The 20,898-nt window shown below is 35.7% G+C and overlaps 1 protein-coding gene across 2 annotated transcripts in view; it reads left to right on the top strand.

The window, feature by feature from the left end:
• Positions 1-20,898, top strand: part of MCF2L (MCF.2 cell line derived transforming sequence like) — an 81,504-nt gene that overhangs the window by 52,344 nt on the left and 8,262 nt on the right. For both annotated transcript variants that reach the window (XM_070944194.1, XM_070944195.1), the window contains exons 7-24: positions 987-1,136; positions 1,985-2,109; positions 2,712-2,826; positions 3,654-3,773; positions 3,877-4,068; positions 5,200-5,391; positions 6,025-6,184; positions 6,306-6,376; positions 6,969-7,045; positions 7,452-7,518; positions 8,937-9,052; positions 11,765-11,834; positions 13,159-13,251; positions 13,340-13,432; positions 15,146-15,271; positions 18,084-18,305; positions 19,597-19,689; positions 20,269-20,347. In XM_070944194.1, coding sequence (XP_070800295.1) covers positions 987-1,136; positions 1,985-2,109; positions 2,712-2,826; positions 3,654-3,773; positions 3,877-4,068; positions 5,200-5,391; positions 6,025-6,184; positions 6,306-6,376; positions 6,969-7,045; positions 7,452-7,518; positions 8,937-9,052; positions 11,765-11,834; positions 13,159-13,251; positions 13,340-13,432; positions 15,146-15,271; positions 18,084-18,305; positions 19,597-19,689; positions 20,269-20,347 — 2,161 coding nt within the window. The remainder of the gene's footprint in view (positions 1-986; positions 1,137-1,984; positions 2,110-2,711; positions 2,827-3,653; positions 3,774-3,876; positions 4,069-5,199; positions 5,392-6,024; positions 6,185-6,305; positions 6,377-6,968; positions 7,046-7,451; positions 7,519-8,936; positions 9,053-11,764; positions 11,835-13,158; positions 13,252-13,339; positions 13,433-15,145; positions 15,272-18,083; positions 18,306-19,596; positions 19,690-20,268; positions 20,348-20,898) is intronic.

Here is a 20,898-nt window from a genome sequence, read left to right on the forward strand (position 1 = left end):
TAGGGTGTTGAATGAATGTGAACTCTACAAAAATCAAAAGAGATCTATATCAGTGGTTGCAAATCTGTGGTTCTTTGAAACCTGGGGAACTGCGATGTCATCACAGGGGATCCATGAAGGCTTGAAGAAATGTTATGCTTTAAATCCTGAGTTAAGTTTTGGGGGTCCATAACCATAATCCATGGCCACAAAGGGTATTTAAAGGGGGTCCATGGTGAAGAAAAGGTTGAGAACCACTGACCTATATAAAAGAAGTACATGGAGGTGGTTTAATCACAGGTGGAATGATTCAGTTGCAGAACAAATACATGGAAGAAGGAATAGATGAGAATGTTGTAGTTGAACAGAAACCCTGAAGAAGTATGAGATGAGGACTTTAAAAAATAAAAGGGAGTGTATGAAGTGGTATATGATCCTGTAGATGCACATCTATTTTTTCAAAGATAAACAGGTGCAGAGGGATTAGTTTAGTATATTTAGCTATATTTCCATTTCTTTCCTTGTGTCTTTTCTTTGACTTATTGTGGCTTACTTTCTTTGTGCACTTTGCATGAATATGCAAGTATGTAACTAAAACATTTTTAAAATAATATTTAATAGCATAAGTATACTTTAAAAGTTTAAGGATATATTGTTAAGGAGTTAATGGTAGAGATAATTTTTAATAGAATATATATAGATTGAGATTGAATTGAAATTGAATTTGGAGTCTAGGAACTACCAAGGAGAAAATGACAACCTCATCAAAACTGGCAGAGGAAGTTACTGTAAATAAACAAGGAGTAAACCCCATTCTCACTTGCATGGTTGATGCTACCTAGTTGAGTAATGAAATGTCTCCAAAGAAAAAATCAAACTCAGAGACCGTGAAGGACCCTCAGAGATAATTTTATTTATACCTATAGACATACATTTATATTTAAAACAAAATGTATAAAGACATGTCTTCCGTGTCCAATGTGTGTCATGTATTTGTAATTCATAAGGATATAGACAACTTTGCTCGAATGGTTAAGCAGATACCTCAAACACTTCAATCCTTTGGGAATGAGCTTGCAGAAGAAGAGCTACCAAATGATGCTCAGGCTACCAGCTACCTCCTAGCAGCACATACAGAAAGGAGAGACAAAATGAAGGTATGTTAGAGTAATTGTTAGATAAGATGATTTTATTGAATTATCCCATTAACTGGGGCTTAGTTTTTTTTTCCTTTGCAAATTTTTTCTTTGAATGTTGTGTGGTATCCTCCTTTGAAACAGTGCCAGTAAATTTTGTGATCCCTCACATTTTCCATGGATGAAGTTTTAAAACATTTATATTGCTAAAACAGTAAATAAAATCCTATGTAAATAAAATATGGCAAAGCAATACCTGTGACATGATTTTTAATCTATAACAAATGGATTATTTAACTCTTATTTTGATCTTATAATGTTAGAATAAGATTTTTGAGTTTGTGCACACATGCACACACAATTAGGTTTTGTAATTTTTTGGTTATATTTGTTTTATTTATTTTTAAATCTTATTATCTCACCTCTAGATTTCACATGTATTCCGAGCAGCAAAATACACAGGTGCTGGCTTTCTATCAGTGTAAAATCAAACTGTTGCTCAACTATGTAAAAAAAAAAAAAAAAAAAAAAAAGATAGCATAGGCGTGAATTTGCCACATACCAAAGGTTACCCATCCTTAGCTCATACTGTATGGTTTCAAGACCCTGAGGGGGCATTTCCAAGCTGAATTCTCATGAAACAGAACCCTTCAACTTTTCTATAGGAAGAACTGAAAATAGCATTAAAGCAAGGTGATGATATTCTTCATGGTATTCGAAAACCAGTCCTTGAAAACCCAGAGTACAAACTGAATCCAGATCAAACAGAAAATCAAATTACTTAGCTCATACTGTATGGTTTCAAGACCCTGGGAGAGCATTTCCAAGTTGAATTCTCATGAACTATACACCCTTCAACTTTTCTATAGGAAGAATTGAAAATAGCATTAAAGCAAGGTGATGATATTCTCCATGGTATTCGAAAACCGGTCCTTGAAAACCCAGAGTACAAACTGAATCCAGATCAAACAGAAAATCAAATTACTGTGGAAAGGTGAGATGCATCTAGTATTTTAATATATATTTCCACTGTATTCCTACTTTCTGTTTCTAAAATCTTCCTGACAGTAAGATTTTAATACTTTTGTCCAATATGGAAAACAAGTGTCATCAGGCAAGTTACGTTATTTCTGTTAGCAAAAGAATGAAAATTATTTTGCTGAGAGAATATCAGCTGTAGTTATATTGTTCCTTGAAAAAAATAAACCATCTGGCAAAACAAAGCAAAGATACCAATAACAAGTTAGCATTTGACCTTATGTTCAAGTTTTAGAAACCTCATGCCTTCCCACGCAAGTTAAATACATCCATTATTTTGTATGTTCCTAAAAGTATATTTCAAGCCTCTATGCCCCTCAGCTTTCTAGCAATCTGCTATCATCTTCTTCCACACACCCACCTTCTTCCCATCAATCTACCTTTCTCATCAATCTTTCTATTACATTAGATTTTCATTTGATAGTTAATATATTTTTCAATGCTGTGAGTTTTTTTTCTAACAATTTCATATCCTTTCCCTTCTTGGGATTTCTCATTCCCCTTACCCCACCTTCAATTGGGTAATGCTTGATACAAAATTTCTTTATTTCTTTTAAGGCTTTTATCTCAACTAGATGAAACAGAAGCAGCTTTTGATGACTTTTGGTATAAACACCAGCAGAAACTTGAGCAATGCTTACAACTTAGACATTTTGAACTGGATTTCAAAGAGGTATATGATATGTTGGTCTAATTAAAACAATTCTGGATTAGCACTATTTTTACTTAAAATTTTGAATTTTCACTTAAAAGCATCAATTTTCTTAAAATGTCATTTATTCTGCAGTAGACAATACATTTCATCAAAGATATTTTTGATCATCCATTGTATGATTACCATTGCATGGTAATAGTTTACATACAATATACATAAAACAGTAATTTAAATATTTAAGTGATAAAATGAAATTAAAAGCATAGATAATAGTTACACTTTATCAGTATTGACTTACTTGATGTGCCTTAATAATTTAAAAACTTGTCTAACTTAATGAAAAGAAGGACTAGGAGTGACATGATAGCAGTGTTCCAATATCTCAGGGGCTGCCAAAAAAAGAGGGGGTCAACCTATTTTTCAAAGCACTTGAGGGCAGGACACAAAGCAATGGATGGAAACTAATCAAAGAGTGAACCAACCTAGAACTAAGAAGAAATTTCCTGACAGTTAAAACAATTAACCAGTGGAACAACTTGCCTCCAGAAGTTGGGAATGCTCCAACACTGTTTTTAAGAAGAGATTGGACAACCATTTGTCTGAAATGGTATTGGGTTTCCTGTTTGAGCAGGGGATTGAGCTAGAAGACCTCCAAGTCCTTTCCAACAGTGTTATTCTGGTATTCTGTATTACTAAAGAACCATAATATAAAGTTTCTCAAAAATATTGCTTATATATTTTTCTATGATCACGACCCCTAGCTGATTTTTATGATCCAAAGTCTGATTTGTAACTTTGCTACACCGTTGTGACTTACAAAAAATTATATATTCTATTTCATTTAGGTCAAAACAGCCCTTGAAAGTGTGTCTGAGAAATTATTTCATTTCACAGAAATCGGAAACAGCAGTTCACATGTGGAGCACCTTCTGAAAGATCTTGCCAGTTTTGAAGAAAAATCACAAGTAAAGATATAAGGTTTCTTTATTTTGACATATTTTTCTGTGGGACATATTTATAAAGACATAATGTTACAACTTATATTTTCTGCTATATTATTTTCCTTAGGAAGTTTTGGAAAAAGCCAGCCTACTAATTTCCAATGGAGAGCAGTTTATAGAAAACAAGCATTATGCCATGGACTCTATTCTTCCCAAGTGCAGTGAACTCCAACATCACTATGAAATGATTCTTTCAGAAGTGAATAAAAAAAGGGATCTCCTAAACCATTCATTTGAATTACATAGACGGTTGGAAAAGGTAAACCTAATCTTCTCCACTTCACTTCTTACTTGCTTTTTTTAAACAACTTTATCAAGATTTTAAACAAGATAAAAACTAAAAAGTCAGATTTAGAATAAAGTAGAAAATAAAAGAAAGAAAGGAAAGATAAAGTCAAAAGTGCTGGAAAAAGAAAGAAAATATTAAAAAGTAACTTCCAATTGTCTTTTACAGCAGTTATAAATATAAATTAATATCTTCCTCTATGAATATAGCATGGCTTTTATTTTTAATGAAGAATATTTGTAGAGTTGACGTAAGGGGTCCTTGATGCTCTCTGATGCTCTCCCAAACTAGGTAACATCATCAGTGCTACCGAGTTTGGGTAATGAAACGTCTGCAAGAAAACAAACAAGCTCAGAGAGCTTTTATTTTTTCTATAATATTTTTTCTAATCCTCAAATCTATCTATCTATATCCCACTTTTATTTTAAAAAATAACTCAAGGTGGCAAACATACCCTCCTCCTATTTTCCTCACAACAACCCTGTGATCATAAGTTCATTTTTTTTTTTTTGTTTCACACAAAAGTCTATAAGGGGTTTCCAGTGAGCATTAAACTTAGTTAATCTAAGTAAGTAATCTAAAATAAATTTTATTTCCTCTCTTATTTGCTGATTAAGCTTTAAATCTACAGGTAGTGCTCAGTGTATAATCTTAATGGAGCCTAAATTTAGATTGTGACAAATCAGAAAAATGTGTTTTTTGAATGTATAGAAAGTGGTCAACTCATACAGTTCTGGAGTGTTTTTGTGAGGAGAAAAAAACCTTGATCTCATGTTTTGTCTCATCTTCTGAACAGTTTCTATTAGGGTAAACATTATACATGATACAACATGTATTTAACAATGCCCAGATTGTGAGTGAGACTGTAACTTCAGAATATTTTCTTGCTTCATCTCTCATTGGAGATAAATATTGCATCTCTTCCACCATTTCCAAGTTTCACAGTTCTGTCTCTGGTAATACAAGCTCACTTACAACTCATTCTCACAGCCTGAAGAGTACTATCAAAAGAATCCTGGTTTCTTCAAATCATTCTGTTAATTTTGATAACATAAATCATTTGTATAATGCAGCATTTTCACAATGTGTTTTTCTTCCTTGTAGTGCATGAAGTGGTGTGATGATGGAATTTATCTGCTGGCTTGTCAACCTGTAGACAAATGCCAATCGCAGGATGGAGCAGAAGCAGCTCTGCAGGAAATTGAGCAATTTTTAGACATGGGTGGTGATAATAAACTCAGGGAACTAAGTTGCTTGTCCAAAGAATTTGAAGTTATCCTCACTGAGGAATTAATGGTAATCTTAATATCAAGATTTCAGAACAATGTCTTGTCACATTTATACAAAAGCATATATAAGTAACGAATTGAAATATTTGAGTTGAAACCACTTAATATGTCTATTCAACTTTCTAAACCTAAACCTCCATAAATTATAACATCAATGTCTTAGGTGGGTAACTTTTCAAGTAAATTAACTGTTTTGTTAAAGAAGTCACAGGTATTTAACAATAACAAATAATGTGACAATTTGTCATTGCTACATTTCCATAGGTCAGTTAATTTACAGGAAAAGGCACCCAATTACTGCAGTATAATATTTTTGAGATTTGGGGATCATATATATTACGGATACTCTTAAATACACTATCTTATACCAAAACTTGTTTTAACAGAGGCACTATACTCTCATAAGGAGTGGTCAGTCACTTGGTTTTCAATATGGCTGCAAATTTCCAGACCATCCCAGTCCTGCTCTATTTAAGAAAACATAACATACTGGCTTAGCTTTGGTCTAACAAATACATTCTGTGTAGTGAATCAAATTAATGTTGAGCACATTTTTGTGCTTTGCTTTTCAAATTCAGCTTTTGAAATGATGTCCTATGAATTCAATGATCCACATAGATTTTTGCCTCCTCTTTTACAGGAACATGTACAAAAGGTTTTTCAGAAACAGAAAAATATGGAAGAAATGTTTCAAAAAAGGCAAGTCAGCCTTAAGAAACTGGCAGCTAAGCAGACACGCCCTGTTCAACCAGTGGCACCTAGACCAGAAGGATATCTAAAATCACCTTGTCCTTACTCAGGTAAGAAACCAATCAGTCGAGGTATTCGGTTTTAGTTGAAAACAAAAATAATTGATCTGGCAAGTATGCTTAGCTTGACATGAGTTCTAGTTACAGTGGCTGATTCTGTTTCACATACCAGGCCTTCAAATAGAGTCTGAAGATTCATCCAGCTCTGATAACTATGCAATAAGGAGAGTCAGAAAAATGAAGGTAACAGTGTATGAATGAAATAGAGACAGTTGACATGTTAAATTCTCCCTAAGTATATGAAACAGCCTATTGAGCCCTGACCCATCAGAGCTTTTCTGTTGCTGGGGCTACAGTAAGGAGTAGAGCAAGGCATTTACTGCAAGAGAAAGGCTCTGCATTAAGTTTTTTCCTTGATTTGGAAAACAGGAACAGCCAATTTGTTCCTTACCAGGATTTGGTATCCTATACCAGGATTTGAAAAATAAATATTTGGTTAACATGGAAGAACTTAACAATAACTATGTCTCACATGTATTTTGTCTAATATGAGTTCATATTATATAGTTTGTGTAATGCCTCATCTTCTTGATTAATTGCATAATGTACTTGGGACACTTTTGTTGCAATATAAGTACTTAATCCTTAATTTTTAGTGGTAAATGATAGTCAGCCATACATACTAGCATATGCATGCATGTCATGTCACTTAAAAATCGGATATGAGCTGCATTTATGTGAACTAAACTTCTCTGTCTCTAGCCAAACACATTTTGGAAAGGAGAGGTTTGGCTTTAAAGATTTGATGCCAAATTGCTGTTCTTGTTTTTATTAGAGTGAGATAAATGAAATGCAGCAATCTAGAAATGTTTGTGTGACAGATGATGAAGAAAATCTAGCAGTGTTACGCAAGTGAGTATATTTATATCCAAGCAACTATATGTAAGAAATGTTTCCAGAATGTCTCACAATTGCATTTAAAGATAATAGAAGTCATTAATGGACAATTCAAATGTGTTAATCAAGCAGTGGCCATACAGTAACCCTTTCTTTTTTGGGGCAATATTTTTATATCCATCCTGGATATAGCAAAAACTTTTTCTACCATATTAGTTGCCTTAAGGCATACAATTTTTGGTAAAATGTTCCTAAAATATTCTCTATGATCAGATCTAAAAAAACACCATGCAATTTGTTTTTCAGTTGCTAGTATTTGTTTAAAAATCAATTTTTAATCTCCAGTGATGAAAAGTCTACACATTTAGGGGCTTTGAAATCTGAAACCATTTAATAATTCATTTATTCCATATGTTAATAGACATGTAATGAATGAACTTCTTGAAACTGAACGAGCTTATGTGGAGGAACTTCTCTGTGTTCTTGAGGTACTTTTTTTTTAAATTCTTGCCAAAGGTATAAAATAAGGAATAAAATAATTCCTTAATTAATCCTGTAGTTTAGAAAATGATATGGAGTATTTACACAGGAAGTACTACATGGAGTCAAATATTTGTGGACAAAAATGTTACTTTACACAACATAAATGTTCTAAAAAAAATCATCCCTCTTCTAGAATGATTTGATTTTGGGAAATCAAAGCCTTTTTCTTCAAGTGAATACTGCTGGGCACTGTTCACTTTGTGGTCCATTGAGTTCACAGGTCACCTTAATCTGTGTTTTTTTCCTAATTAACATTTGCTGAAGAAATAAACTAAGAAAAAACATGGCTACGTGCTATGTATGAATGTTGTGAATGTGAGAAGCCAGGTGTTCTGTTACCAAAAGAGTAACAACTTCAGCTTCTGTCAATATTTTCTCCATCATCATCACTGAAGTCAAGAAAGAGAATCAAGTCAAGAAGGTGAAAAGCTTCCTTTCTTCCGACTTGATTCACAACCCTCTAATCTGTTGTAAATACATTCTGATCCCCCTATTTTAATGTAAAGTTACTTTTACTTAAAGACAAGAGAAACTGAAAATCAAGGACAAGAAAATTATATTCTATTATTCTATCCCATTAAGATTAAGACAATCCTCTTTTTTTTACTCTTCTTGTTTCTAATGGTGGATGAAATAAAGACTATAATATATAGTCTTTATATATATTATCCTAAATATAAGGACATGGAAGAGAGAATTAGAATGTCATTGCAGCCTCTTCCTTTTCTAAATATGTATTCTCCCTTGAGAGAACTTCCCCGGGACCAAATACAGCCACTTTGTATTACTTCCCTTTCAAAGCCAGCTGTTTTGGATACATCAACTAAAGGCAGAATCTTCTCTAGACTAATGAGTGTTTAAACAGCAGGTTTCTGCGTCTTTCCTGGTCTATGGAACTGCTAAATAATAGATTTAGTCTTGTTGCCTAGAGCAGAAGTCATAAACAGGAACTTGGGTCAGGAAGGAAGAAGAAAGAACAATTGCCTTGAAAGGTCATGTTGTAAGAACCTGCAGACCTTGTGATCAACTCTGGAGTCAAAACATTCAAATTAGCAGCTGTATATGTGGCTATAAATAGTTCTGACTTACATGTAATAAACAGTTCAAAAACATGTTGATTATTTACAAAATTCTTATTCACGTGAACTACTTTTCTAAAGTAAATGTTCATAGATTATAGCTATATTATATAAAATAGAATTACTGCTAAGATGTGTAAACTCTGTATTAGAAGCCTGAGTAGATTAATATTGAAATATCGCTACATGTTTATCAGCAGTGAGCAGGCTGCAATTGTTGAAAATAGGAAACACTTAACAGGAACTCAGTGGAAGCAATGAATCTGCTCCCTTTTGTATTACAGGGCTATGCAGCAGAAATGGACAACCCCTTAATGGCACATCTCATTTCATCTGGGCTACAAAATAAGAAAGATGTGTTGTTTGGAAATATGGAAGAAATCTATCACTTTCACAACAGGTTGGGATTTGTATCTCATACACAAGCTTTCTGGCAATATAAATAGGGCGTTAAAATAATAACAAAGGAAATGTTTCATTGTTGAACACAATTAAAACACCATATTCCCAGCTGATATCCTCCAGTGTACCATAATGGCCAAGGACGATGAAACTGTAGTCCAACATATGATGAAAACCAGGGTATCAAAGAAAGGCTGTACTAGAAATTTTGATATTGATAGATTGACGAACAAAACTAATAATCAGTGATGGCATAAGGTCTTTCCGTAAGACTCCTGCTTATTTTTTTTTTCATAAAATTTTCACATAATTTAATTTCTCTTCCTTGAATAGAGATTCCTCATAATCCATGTTGTTAAGATTCCCATGGAGTTCGTGCATGCATGTATACATCTAATATAAACATGAAATGCATGATTCTTTATTAAGCTCTGCTACCCAGAAGATGGGACCAGAAGTAATAGTTTCACTGTATTTTGAACAGGGAATAAAGAATCATGCGTTTTGTGTGTACATTTAAATATATGTACTATTTGAAGCTACCGTAGCTGCCAGGAGTGAGTTCTTGATTAAAGAAGCTGTCAACCACTGGAACAGAATATCACATGAAATGCTGAGTTCTCCCTGTGCTGTTAAAATAGTTGTCTGTCAGAGATAACTCCAGTGGATCTTGCACTACACAAGGGGCTGGGATAGATGGTCTCTAAAGTCCCAACCTTGATTCTGTGATATTATAAAGATTCATACAGGCATTGCAAACTAAGTTTCTCAGTAGAGCACAGTAGTGTTTCTCAGCCTAAACAACTTTTAAGATGTGTGAATTTCAACTCCCAGAATTTTCCAATCAGCATAACCCAGAAATCCATACGTAGAATAAAATAGAATTCCAATAAAGTTGGAATGGACCTTGGAGGTCTTCTAGTCCAACCCTCTGCTCAGGCAGGAAACCCTGTACCATTTCAGACAAATGGTTGTCCAATCTCTTCTTAAAAACTTCCAGTGTTGGAGAATTCACATCTTCTGGAGGCAACTCATTCCACTGATTAATTGTTCTAACTCAGGAAATTTCTCTTAGTTCTCTCCTTGATTAGTTTCCATTCATTGCTTCTTGTCCTGCCTTCAGGTGCTTTGGAGAATACCTTGATTCCCTCTTCTTTTTGGCAACCCCTGAGATATCAGAACACTGCTATCATGTCAACCCCCGTCCTTCTTTTCATTAAACTAGACATACCCAATTCCAGCAACCATTGTTTATGTTTTAGCCTCCATTCCCCTGATCATCTTTGTTGCACTTCTCTGCATTCTTTCTAGAGTCTCAACATCTTTTTTACATCATGGGGACCAAAACTGGGTGCAGTAAGTGTGGCTTACCAAGGCGTTATAAAAGTAGCATTAACATCTTAAAGTTGTTGAGATTGACAAACACTTTGAATGAAATCAATGTCATTTTATTATTGGCAATATGAGCCTGGCAATTTTTTCAGTGAATATGATGCTATGGAGACAAAATTATGCATGTTGGTTTTCTGTATGGATTGGAATAGAGGGCGTGGATTTCAGATTTTCTGATTTCAGAATTGGGCATCTTCTTTTTAAAACCTTTTGAGCATTACTCCCCACATTAGAGCCCACATGACTCAAAGTCCACCCAGTGGCCAAACTGTAGAAATGCATCCTTATGCGATGCAGACAACTACTTAAATTAAAAAATGATTGCTGATTCTGTTATTCAGAATGAATATATGAATAAGTTATATGTTATAATGAATAAGCTGGAAATTGTGATTTACTGGAAGTAAATAAGTACAATTATTGTCCTTGTTCTTTTATATCTTTCATGAAGTCCTGACTTACACTACTACCAACTTGAGTTGTCTGTGTGTATCACCTGGACTCTGTGTTAAGACAAAACAAATTGTATGAACTTAATTTAATGCAATGATTTTAGAATTATGCTTACATATTGAAATAACAAGTCATCTGCTGGTAAATTAGCTGGGAGAATTTTTTTCTCATGCCAATTGATTCATCTACAAAAAGTACTGGCAATCTTTTATCTACTCATTATAAACCAAAACAAAATCTTAGTGTCGCTTTTTTATATTGTAAATCCCTATCCATAAATATTTGAATGTGGTTAAGATTTTATTTGAAATAAATATTTATGTAGGATTATTTTTCAAAGACCTTCAGGCCTATGTTTTATATAAAATGCCCATGCTCATGTATATATTTCAGTCTCAATGTCTTTCCTCTTATTTTTTTTCTTTTCCAATTGTTATCTTACATATAGCCAGATATAAGCCAGGATAGAGACCTGTGTATATGGCTCAAAACCTGATATCATCTAAATTAGCTGGCCATGAAAGTAAGATTTATTAGAAACCGTAAATTCAGGATATCTGAATAGCATCACATTGGAAAATACAGCATTGCTCAGTGTTGTGCACCATATGTATCAGTAATGTTATATAAATGAATTATTTCCAGCATCATCAATCTCATCTGATAACTTGTATAATGTAATGCTAAACTGTTTTATTTTTGATGCAAATAGTGAATTTTGCTTATGCACGTGCAGCCATTATTGATTTCTGCTCGTGAAATATTAGAATGTGCATGTAAATTTAGAATAGAATATGTGTGATCACACGTAGATGTGTTATATTATTTCATCACATCAATAAAATATAATTGTTATTTTTGGTAGAATATTCTTGAGAGAAATAGAAGATTATATAGACTGCCCTCAACTTATAGGACGTTGTTTCCTCGAACGGGTAAGTATTAGATTTTAAGTAACTTGGAATTAAGATTTGTCACTAAATTGCTCTTTCTCAGTATTCTTTCAAGATACAAGAATTTATATCCCTAGGACTGGCTGAGTTCTGATTGACATTTCCATCATCCCCAATAAAAGACTTGATTTTGAATGTTGCTAAGAGCAGCAGACGAATGCCAGAGAAGTCTTTTTTAAGAAGACTTAAAGAAAACTTCTTGAAGTCTGTTGAACTCACCAACATTCTATAAGTCTTCCCTCTTAGTGCTACTACAATTGCCCTGTGGGGGAAATCCCAGAAATATTTATTGCTGGTATTATTTATAAAAAACCCTCCTAGGATTTTTATTCAGAAGTGGAACTATATAACAGTTGAAGGAGGAGAAGGAGGAAATGGAAAGAGGAGGAAAAGAAGATCTCAGCTTCATTCAAGAAGAGCCTGATGATTCTCAGATAGATGAACAGATACTTTGACCATGTAACAACCAGTTTTCCATTTCATGTAATGCTTTGATTATATGAAGTGCCTGACTACAGATCAGCTGTACTAATGTCATAATATTCCAGGAATAAGAAAAATTGCATTCGTCAATGCAAGGTTACATTTGCATATAAAGAAAGAAATTTGGGTGCAAAGTCAAGCTATTCTCCCCCCATTCTCATATAGCGGTCTATATACAGATCTTGATCTTTACACTAAATCAGTGTTTCTCAACACTAGCAACTAGCAAGACATGTGGACTTCAAATCCCAAAATTCCCAGCCAGCCATGCTGTCTGGGGAACTCTAGAATTTGAAGTCCACGAATCTTAAAAATTGCCTACATTGAGGAACACTGCACTAAATAAATGATCAGTGTAATAGGTTACATTGGGGTTTTGGATATTGGACTTGTATATCCAACTAATCCCCCATTGCTCATTTTATTTCTCACAAAAGCAGAGAGCATTACTTTGAAATAATTTTGTAAATTGTCTGCTGTGTCAATTGGTTTGCCACATTTAATCGATTACTGAAGTATGTGTATGTTTAGAAAAGGGTCTGTAGGCTGCTGCTAGTTCCTTTGAAATAGCAAACTACCCATTTAATGTCTTATTATTTTCCTTGATATATGGTAAATGTTGCATATTACAGATTTTATAAGTTTCCCATAAAGGAAAAAGGACAGCAGAAATACGAACAGGAAAAAATGTTGTAATCTCTGCCATTATCTCTTGTTAGAAGAGTTTGGTCTTTCAATAAGGTTGTCATTATAGATGTAACTATATTCTTTTAATTAAACAAATGCTTCATTGTTTGATTCATGGTTTTTTTTTTAAATTAAGATGAAAGACTTCAAAATTTATGAAAAGTATTGTCAAAATAAACCTCGATCAGAAAGTCTTTGGAGGCAGTGTTCAGATTCAGCATTTTTCCAGGTATTTTTTAATGTACTTGGGACCATATTGTTTAGTCAGTTATTACCTTGTGAAGGAAAAGTTATTGTCCATCTTTTATTTTTTGTAGGAGTGTCAACGAAAACTTGATCACAAGTTGAGTTTGGATTCTTATTTACTAAAGCCTGTTCAAAGAATAACCAAATATCAACTGTTGCTAAAGGTAGGAATTCAGGTACATCATTGATTGATTGATTGATTGACTGACTGACTGATTGAAGTCAGGTGGGACAGGAAACAGGAAATCTATTAGAAAGCAGGGGAAATACAGGCAGTCGCATTTGTGGCACACTTTTTGGAGATTATCTTTGTTTAATAACTTATTAAAAAAGTATTTGTTCAGTGACTTGAAATTTGCAATATGGTTTATAGTTGTCCTTAGCAAATCTATTATCGCATAGAGAATTCCATGTTCCTCTGCAGGAATCATCTTTCCAGACAAAAGGGATATTTGGGGAGGGAGGAGAGAGAGACAGGCAAACATTGTTACATTTCCTGTTCCTTTGCATAGCTTACTTTCAATATAATCAGAGGATCAAGAGATAATCTCTTCCCTGGAATAAGTAAAAGGTAATGCTCCAAGGGTACCAGGGATGCAGTGGCTCAGTGGCTAAGATGCTGAGCTTGTCGATCAAAAAGTCGGCAGTTCAGCGGTTCGAAACTAGTGCCGTGTAACAGGGTGAGCTCCCTTTACTTGTCCCAGCTTCTGCCAACCTAGCAGTTCGAAAGCATGTAAAAATGCAAGTAGAAAAATACCACTTTGGTGGGAAGGTAACAGTGTTCTGTGCGCCTTTGGCGTTTAGTCATGCCGGCCACATAACCACGGAGACGTCTTCGGACAGCACTGGCTCTTTGAAACAGAAATGAACACCGCCCCCTAGAGTTGGGAACGACTAGCACATATGTGTGAAGGGAACCTTTACCTTTACCTTTAATGCTCCAAGAGAGACTTCAGGGCAATAAAATTTATCCTTTCTGAAAGTAAGATCCCTTTGCTGGAAGAAAGTCTAATCCAGGACTCTGAATGTTTCTACTTCACAAATGGAAAGTAGAGTTTGTTCAGTAATACTTTGACTAAAGGAACAGAAGAAATACAGAAAAATTACGGTTGCTGCTAGTTTGTGCATCATTACTTAATTTAGGATTTGCAGGATAGATACCAAAGTACAAGAGCACCAAGGGAAACACCAGGATGGCGACAAATCTTTCAGAAGAAAAAAATATTAAGAAATTATCCCTGAACATACTTACAATGTCAGAGAAATTTGCCTCCCACAAGTGGGTGACCCCAAACAGCAAGGATGATCTCTGAAATTTGATTCACAAGGCAGCCAAATTTGCAACCCCAATCTTGTAGCGCTTTTTCTCATTCTATCTCTATCCTTTCAAATGCTCACTCTGGTGATCAGATAATTAGCAAGAAGTAAATTAATATTTGAATTTACATTCATTGGGAAAGAAGATGTTACAAATGAGTAAATAGGCACATAGTAGAGAATATACATTGAGAGAAAAAGTTGCCAGCACTTTTTAAGGAAGTGCTGTTCTGCAGAGAAATTCTGCTCAAAAAGAAATAGCTTGTTTAAGCAAATTCTCCATTCTAGAAGTGGGGGGTGGGAGACAAGTTAGGCATTGGACAAAGATGGCCCTTGAACTGATCAATACTTGATCCTGAAGCTAATGGTCTTTTATTCTATCCTCTTGTTTTAATATCTATTTATTTGAAAATAATTAAATGTAAAATATATGCATCTTTGAAATTGTTCAAGATCATTGGACTTGCCCCAGTAGATTAAAAGAGCCCCGTTAAGCATTTCCTTAATGATACACTGCAGATGCTTTTCTGTTGCCTGAAGTATGTGTAATTTCCTAACAGGAAATGTTAAAGTACAGTAAAAATTGTGAAGGTGCTGAAGATCTCCAAATGGCCCTGACTTCAATATTGGGAATTCTTAAAGCAGTTAACGATTCCATGCATCAGATTGCAATCACTGGCTATGAGGTAACTGGTAATATTTCTTTGTTCATTGAATTTGTTTGCTGCCCAATGCCCATCTCGCCACAAGGTGACTGGGTGGCTTACAACATTCAAATAAAACCATAAGTATACACACAGATGTTTAAAATCACATTAAAATTGCAAATAAATTCCAAGTTACAACCAAAGATAGGGGAAGAAGGGGACAGAATATACAAGGAGGGGTAGGTGGGAGCTGGTATTAGTCTATCAACAACCTCCAATGTGATATTTCCCCATTGGGGTCCCAGGCCAACTGGCAGGTTTTGGTATCTCATATTTTATAGACCGAGAAGCAAGACCAAACCTGCATAAATAGTGCAAATATTTTATTTTTCCAGTAACCTGAAATAAAATAAATTTTTATTCAAATTAAATCCCAACTTTCATTAGGACTTTAAGGCAGTATAGATAATCTTTCCTATTTTTGTTCATCACAGCAACTGAAGTGGGTTGGGCTAAAACAGGGTGGCTAGCCCAATGGCATCCAGGGTCCTTCAAGAGCTAAGGGTGGTAAACAATGATTTCATAATCCCATATACTAGACCTCCCAAACCACTTTTTAAATGGTAAAAAGTTCTGTTTTTCAGATGACGTCTCTAATTTAACTCTGCATCTTATCTCTCCCTCTAATTGAATGAAATGGAAATTTAATTAACCCAACTTAAAAATAAATACAGGTCATCCTCGACTTATAACCACAATTGAGCCCAACGTTTCTGTTGCTAATTGAAGCAGTTGTTAAGTGAATTTTCCCCCTTATGCAACCTTTCTTGCTTAAGTGAATTAAGGGAATCACTGCAGTTAAGTTAGTAACAGGTTAAGTGAATCTGGCTTCCCCGTTGACTTTGCTTGTCAAAGTTTGCAAAATTGATCACATGACCCCAGGACACTGCAACAAAGTTAAATACAAGCCAGTTGTCATCACATGATCATGGAGATGCGTCAATGGTTACATGTGTGGAAAATGGTCATAAGTCACTTTTTTCAGTGGTGGTGTAACTTAGAATGGTCACTAAATGAGTCAAGGACTAACCGTAATTGGAATTTTGGAATTGGAATTTGGAATTTTTTAGAACTTGCCTATTTGATTTCCTCCATATATAGTTTTAAGTTGCAAGCCTTTCCTTGCAGAGTCCTGGTCATAAAACTAATTGAGGAAAAAAGATAAGATTGTTTTACTTCAGATCATACTTTGGAGATCAGATATTTGAATAGTAGCCTGTGTGTAATGCTTAACACAGGTATTCTTCAATCTATGGATGCATTTTCAGTAACTGTTCGAAGTTACAGCAGTCCTGAACAAATGCTGCTTGGGACCAGTCCAGTTTCAACCATCCCAGTGGCCTCTGTCAACCTGGGTGCCAAGTACCCCACACTCCTTGACCACCATTTTCAATCAACAGGGCAACTCATAAGTCACTGGGGTAGGTCTTGAGACCCCCACCTGCTTATCTTCCCCTGGCACCTCTGTGCTTGTGACACCAATCTCTCCAAGATCCCATTCAGAAAGGGAGAATCAGTCAATCTGCCCCATAGCCTTCCTATACATACAGAAGCTGTGCGGTGCTGTCCTGGAAGCAGATACCATTTTGGAAGCAGTTGCAATTCTTATCTGTGAATTGCCTCCAATACCATAAATGGTCACTGCTTTCAAGATGGTACCACATGGCCTTCACGTAGGAAGACTATGCAGCAGATCAGCTTTTTCTTCCGAAGGCAATCTTTGGATAAAGTAAATAGACTAAGCATAATGTATGTGATGACACAAAGTGTGACACAAAGGCAACACAGCCAGAGAACTGATATGAGTCCATTTATTATCACCAACTGTGCCCCCAATGTCCCTTTCAACTCTCTGGCCTGGAGAGAGCTCTTCCACCAACCTGTAATAGTCTTTGGCTAGCAATACTTCAGTCCCAAACGTTGTAAGCAGAAAATTTCTAACAAAAAATCCAAAGGCAAGACAAGGTAATTAATCTGGCAGGGCAAGCAAAATAAGGAATTCCACAAGTAAAGTAGCACGGCAATAAATCAAACCAGTTGGGAGCCCTTGTAAGCCACACAACCCACGTTGCTCTCCTCTCCGTTCCTCCCTGCGTTGCCTAGGATGAGGAGAGGGTGGGCCTTGGTCTTCATCTGAAACCCCTCTCCCTTGTTCTACCTCTCCCCTGCTCTGACCAGCCTGACTTTGCTCTTCCCCAGTTTTTTCCACAGCCAGTGGATCCACTTTCTCACTCTCTGTCAGCCGTTCCTCTTCCCCTTTGGATTCAGACTCCAACAGGGGCATGACAATGTGGCAGAGAGGAGTATGAGACCTAGTGGAGTGGGAAGGAGGCCCAAGACCTGCAAAGACTCAGCGGGGTAGGAAGCAGAGCACTGTGTTCCTTAGGGAGTGTGGGAAGCCTGGGCGGGCTCTGTGTGAGTTGAGGAGGTGCTGTAGTGGAGAACTGGGCTTGGGCTAGACTTCCCAACCCCCTCCCCCTTTTGAGGCATCCTGTGCTCTACAACAGAGACAGCAGGCAATGTGGTCGTTAAGTGAAGGAATCATGTGGGTAATTCACTTAATGACCATGATACTTACAACTGTAATGGACAGGCTCCATTATGATTGTAAGTCAAGGACTACCTGTAAACAAAATAATCATTTTCTCTTTTGGTTTTGAACTTAAGATGAATTATATTACTTGGGCCATCATTATTTAACAGTCACATTTTAGTAATCAGAAATAAAACTATCTTCTTGCAATTCTATTGACTGTGTTTGTGTGTGTGTTTGCTATTTTTTTTCTTGAAGGGGAACCTGCATGAACTGGGGAAACTTTTAATGCAAGGATCCTTTAACGTATGGATTGATCATAAAAAGGGCCACTCAAAAGTGAAAGATTTGGCTCGATTTAAGCCAATGCAAAGACACCTCTTCCTCCACGAGAAGGCGATCTTATTCTGTAAAAAGAGAGAAGAAAATGGAGAAGGATATGAAAAAGCTCCTTCATACAGTTTTAAGAATTCTTTAAATGTAAGATTTAAAAATACGTTTAAAATATATAGACAAATGTTTGAATTTGAAGTTCTGAATCTTGAATTGTGTAATTTTAAATATTTGAATATTTGGCCAAAGACCAAGATTTTATTGGAATAAAACTAAAATTGCCTTATTTCTATTCTGTTACTGTGGTGAATAAGCCTGATATATATATTGACCCTTTATATCTCATAAAACCATAGAAGTCTACATAGATGTAAAGCTGTTGATCTTCTCTACTCCAATGTCTAATCTTGGAAAATCAGGATAACAATATCAGTGTACAGTTTAATTAATGTAGTACCTAGTCAATCTGACCAACAAATGCAATCTTGTTTTCTCTCCATTTCTTGTACACTTTTTCTAAAATAACATATATTAGGAACTATTTTTAATTTCCTTATGTACAGTGCCATAATTGCATGCATTACTGATAAAGAAATAAAGGGAGACTGGTATAGATCTATTTCAAGCTTCTTAGCTCTTATCAGCCAGCCTTACCCTTACTTGGATTCGAACCTGGGCTGCCTGCATGTTAGGCAGTTGTATTAACCACTGAGCCACAGGTTCTCCTCCATTCATCAGCCTGTATATATATATTTCCTGAGGTTTTTGCAGGTGTTTGTATATAGGTCTTTGGTTATTCGGGTTTTGTCCCACGTAAAATTGGAAGTGTCTTGGCGACGTTTCAACGAAGTCTCATTCGGCATCTTCAGGCTGGTGTTTTCGGCTTCGTGCTTCTAGGAGCAATGTGTGATCGCAGCTGTTTCTTCCTTTTAACTGCCAGTGGGGGTGTGAACTGATTGGGTGGGAGCTTGGCTGTGTTCTGATTGGGTGGAGGTGTGTTCTGATTGGATGGGGGGTTGGCTGTGCTCTGATTGGATGGGGGTGTGTTCTGTTTGGGTGGGGGCTTGGTTGTGCTCGGGTTAGTCTGAGTTGCAGGGGGATTTGAGCTGGTGAGCTGCGTTGCTGTTGTTTGGCTTCGCGTTCGTGGTCCTGCAACTCAGACTAACCCGAGCACAACCAAGCCCCCACCCAAACAGAACACACCCCCAGCCAATGTATGTATGTATGTATGTATGTATGTATGTATGTATGTATGTATGTATGTATATGTGTGTGTATGTGTATATGTATATGTGTATATATATATGTATATGTATATATGTGTGTGTGTGTGTGTGTGTGTGTGTATGCAAGTCTTGGCATATTCGGGTCTTTTCCCGTGTAAGATTGAGAGTATATTGTATATATTTATATATACACATTTTATTTTGTTTTCTAGATGACTGCAGTTGGAATAACAGAAAATGTGAAAGGTGATATTAAAAAATTTGAAATCTGGTATAATGCAAGGGAAGAAGTTTACATAATACAGGTAAAATCTTTTCTTTAAATGCTGTTTATTGAAAAGGCTGTTTATTTATTTGATCAGTTTCTTTCCCATTTCTGCCAGCTATGATGCTCAAGAAAGCTAATAAAAACATGAAAACAATAGCATAATTACAAATACAAGAATATCATTTACATAATTTATGTAGCAATAAGGTCCCTGTTCCGGGTCTTTTCTCCAGGACTTGTGGGGGGGAAAGATGGTTGGAAAACAGAAGGAAGAAATAGTTACTTGCATTTTGTGACAATGAGATAGTGACACCCGATTGGAGGTCATAAGAGACAAGATGGCAACTATGATATCCCAATCCAAACCACTCTCCTTTTGCAAAAATATACAAAGTGGTACTTATAAATATTGCACACATATACAATGGGGTAAGACTTTGTCAGCTTCCCAGTTTTGACACTGACACAAGTCTAACCTCATCTGTTGAAATTCTCTCCCTCTCTCTCTCTCTCTCTCTCCCTTCTCCCTCTCTCTCTTCTTTTTTTTTTGGACTGGCTGCCTTCAGAAGGACAAAAGGATTATATTTCTGGTTGTTTTGTTTTTGTTTTTACATAGGCTGCAACTCCTGAAATCAAAGCTACCTGGGTAAATGAAATTAGAAAAGTGTTGACCAGCCAATTGCAGGCTTGCAGGCGTAAGTTAAGTCTTTCTTGTCAGTCTCTGATATCTAATAACTTAGATGTAAAATATCAACATAGAGTAAAAGTTCTGTTTATTTTTCTAAACAGAAACAAATTCCTTAGGAGGGGAACAAAACTAGCTCTTCTTCCTTGAAATGGCAGTCACTCCCAACACACTTCCATCTCTAGTTGCACCCTCATAGTTTTTCCTGTAGAAAATGAGGCAAGGTATATCATGTTTTTCCCCCCTTTACTTTAGAAAACGCACATCTGTCTGCATGGGATAGGGATGCAAGGTTATTTTTGACATTTCCCTGCCCCAATAAAGAAAAGGCAAGGATAAGCAGAGATGGCAAAGTATATATTATGAGCTAGAAGTGGTGGCCATGAACAAGTTACTGTAGGTTACAGTTACTCTAGTTAAAATCCTATTATTTAAGTAAGAATTCTGTCCATACCCAGTACATTGTGATGTAAAAAAAAATTGTATACATTTATTAAATTATTTGGACTGCAGATAAAATAGTTCCCTGTTTTAATGTTGGTCTCCAAAGCTTAATCTTAT

Source organism: Pituophis catenifer, unplaced genomic scaffold (genome assembly GCF_029215685.1).
Source record: "Pituophis catenifer annectens isolate HBS135680 unplaced genomic scaffold, rPitCat1.0.hap2 SCAF_4, whole genome shotgun sequence".
Classification (NCBI taxonomy): domain Eukaryota; kingdom Metazoa; phylum Chordata; class Lepidosauria; order Squamata; family Colubridae; genus Pituophis; species Pituophis catenifer.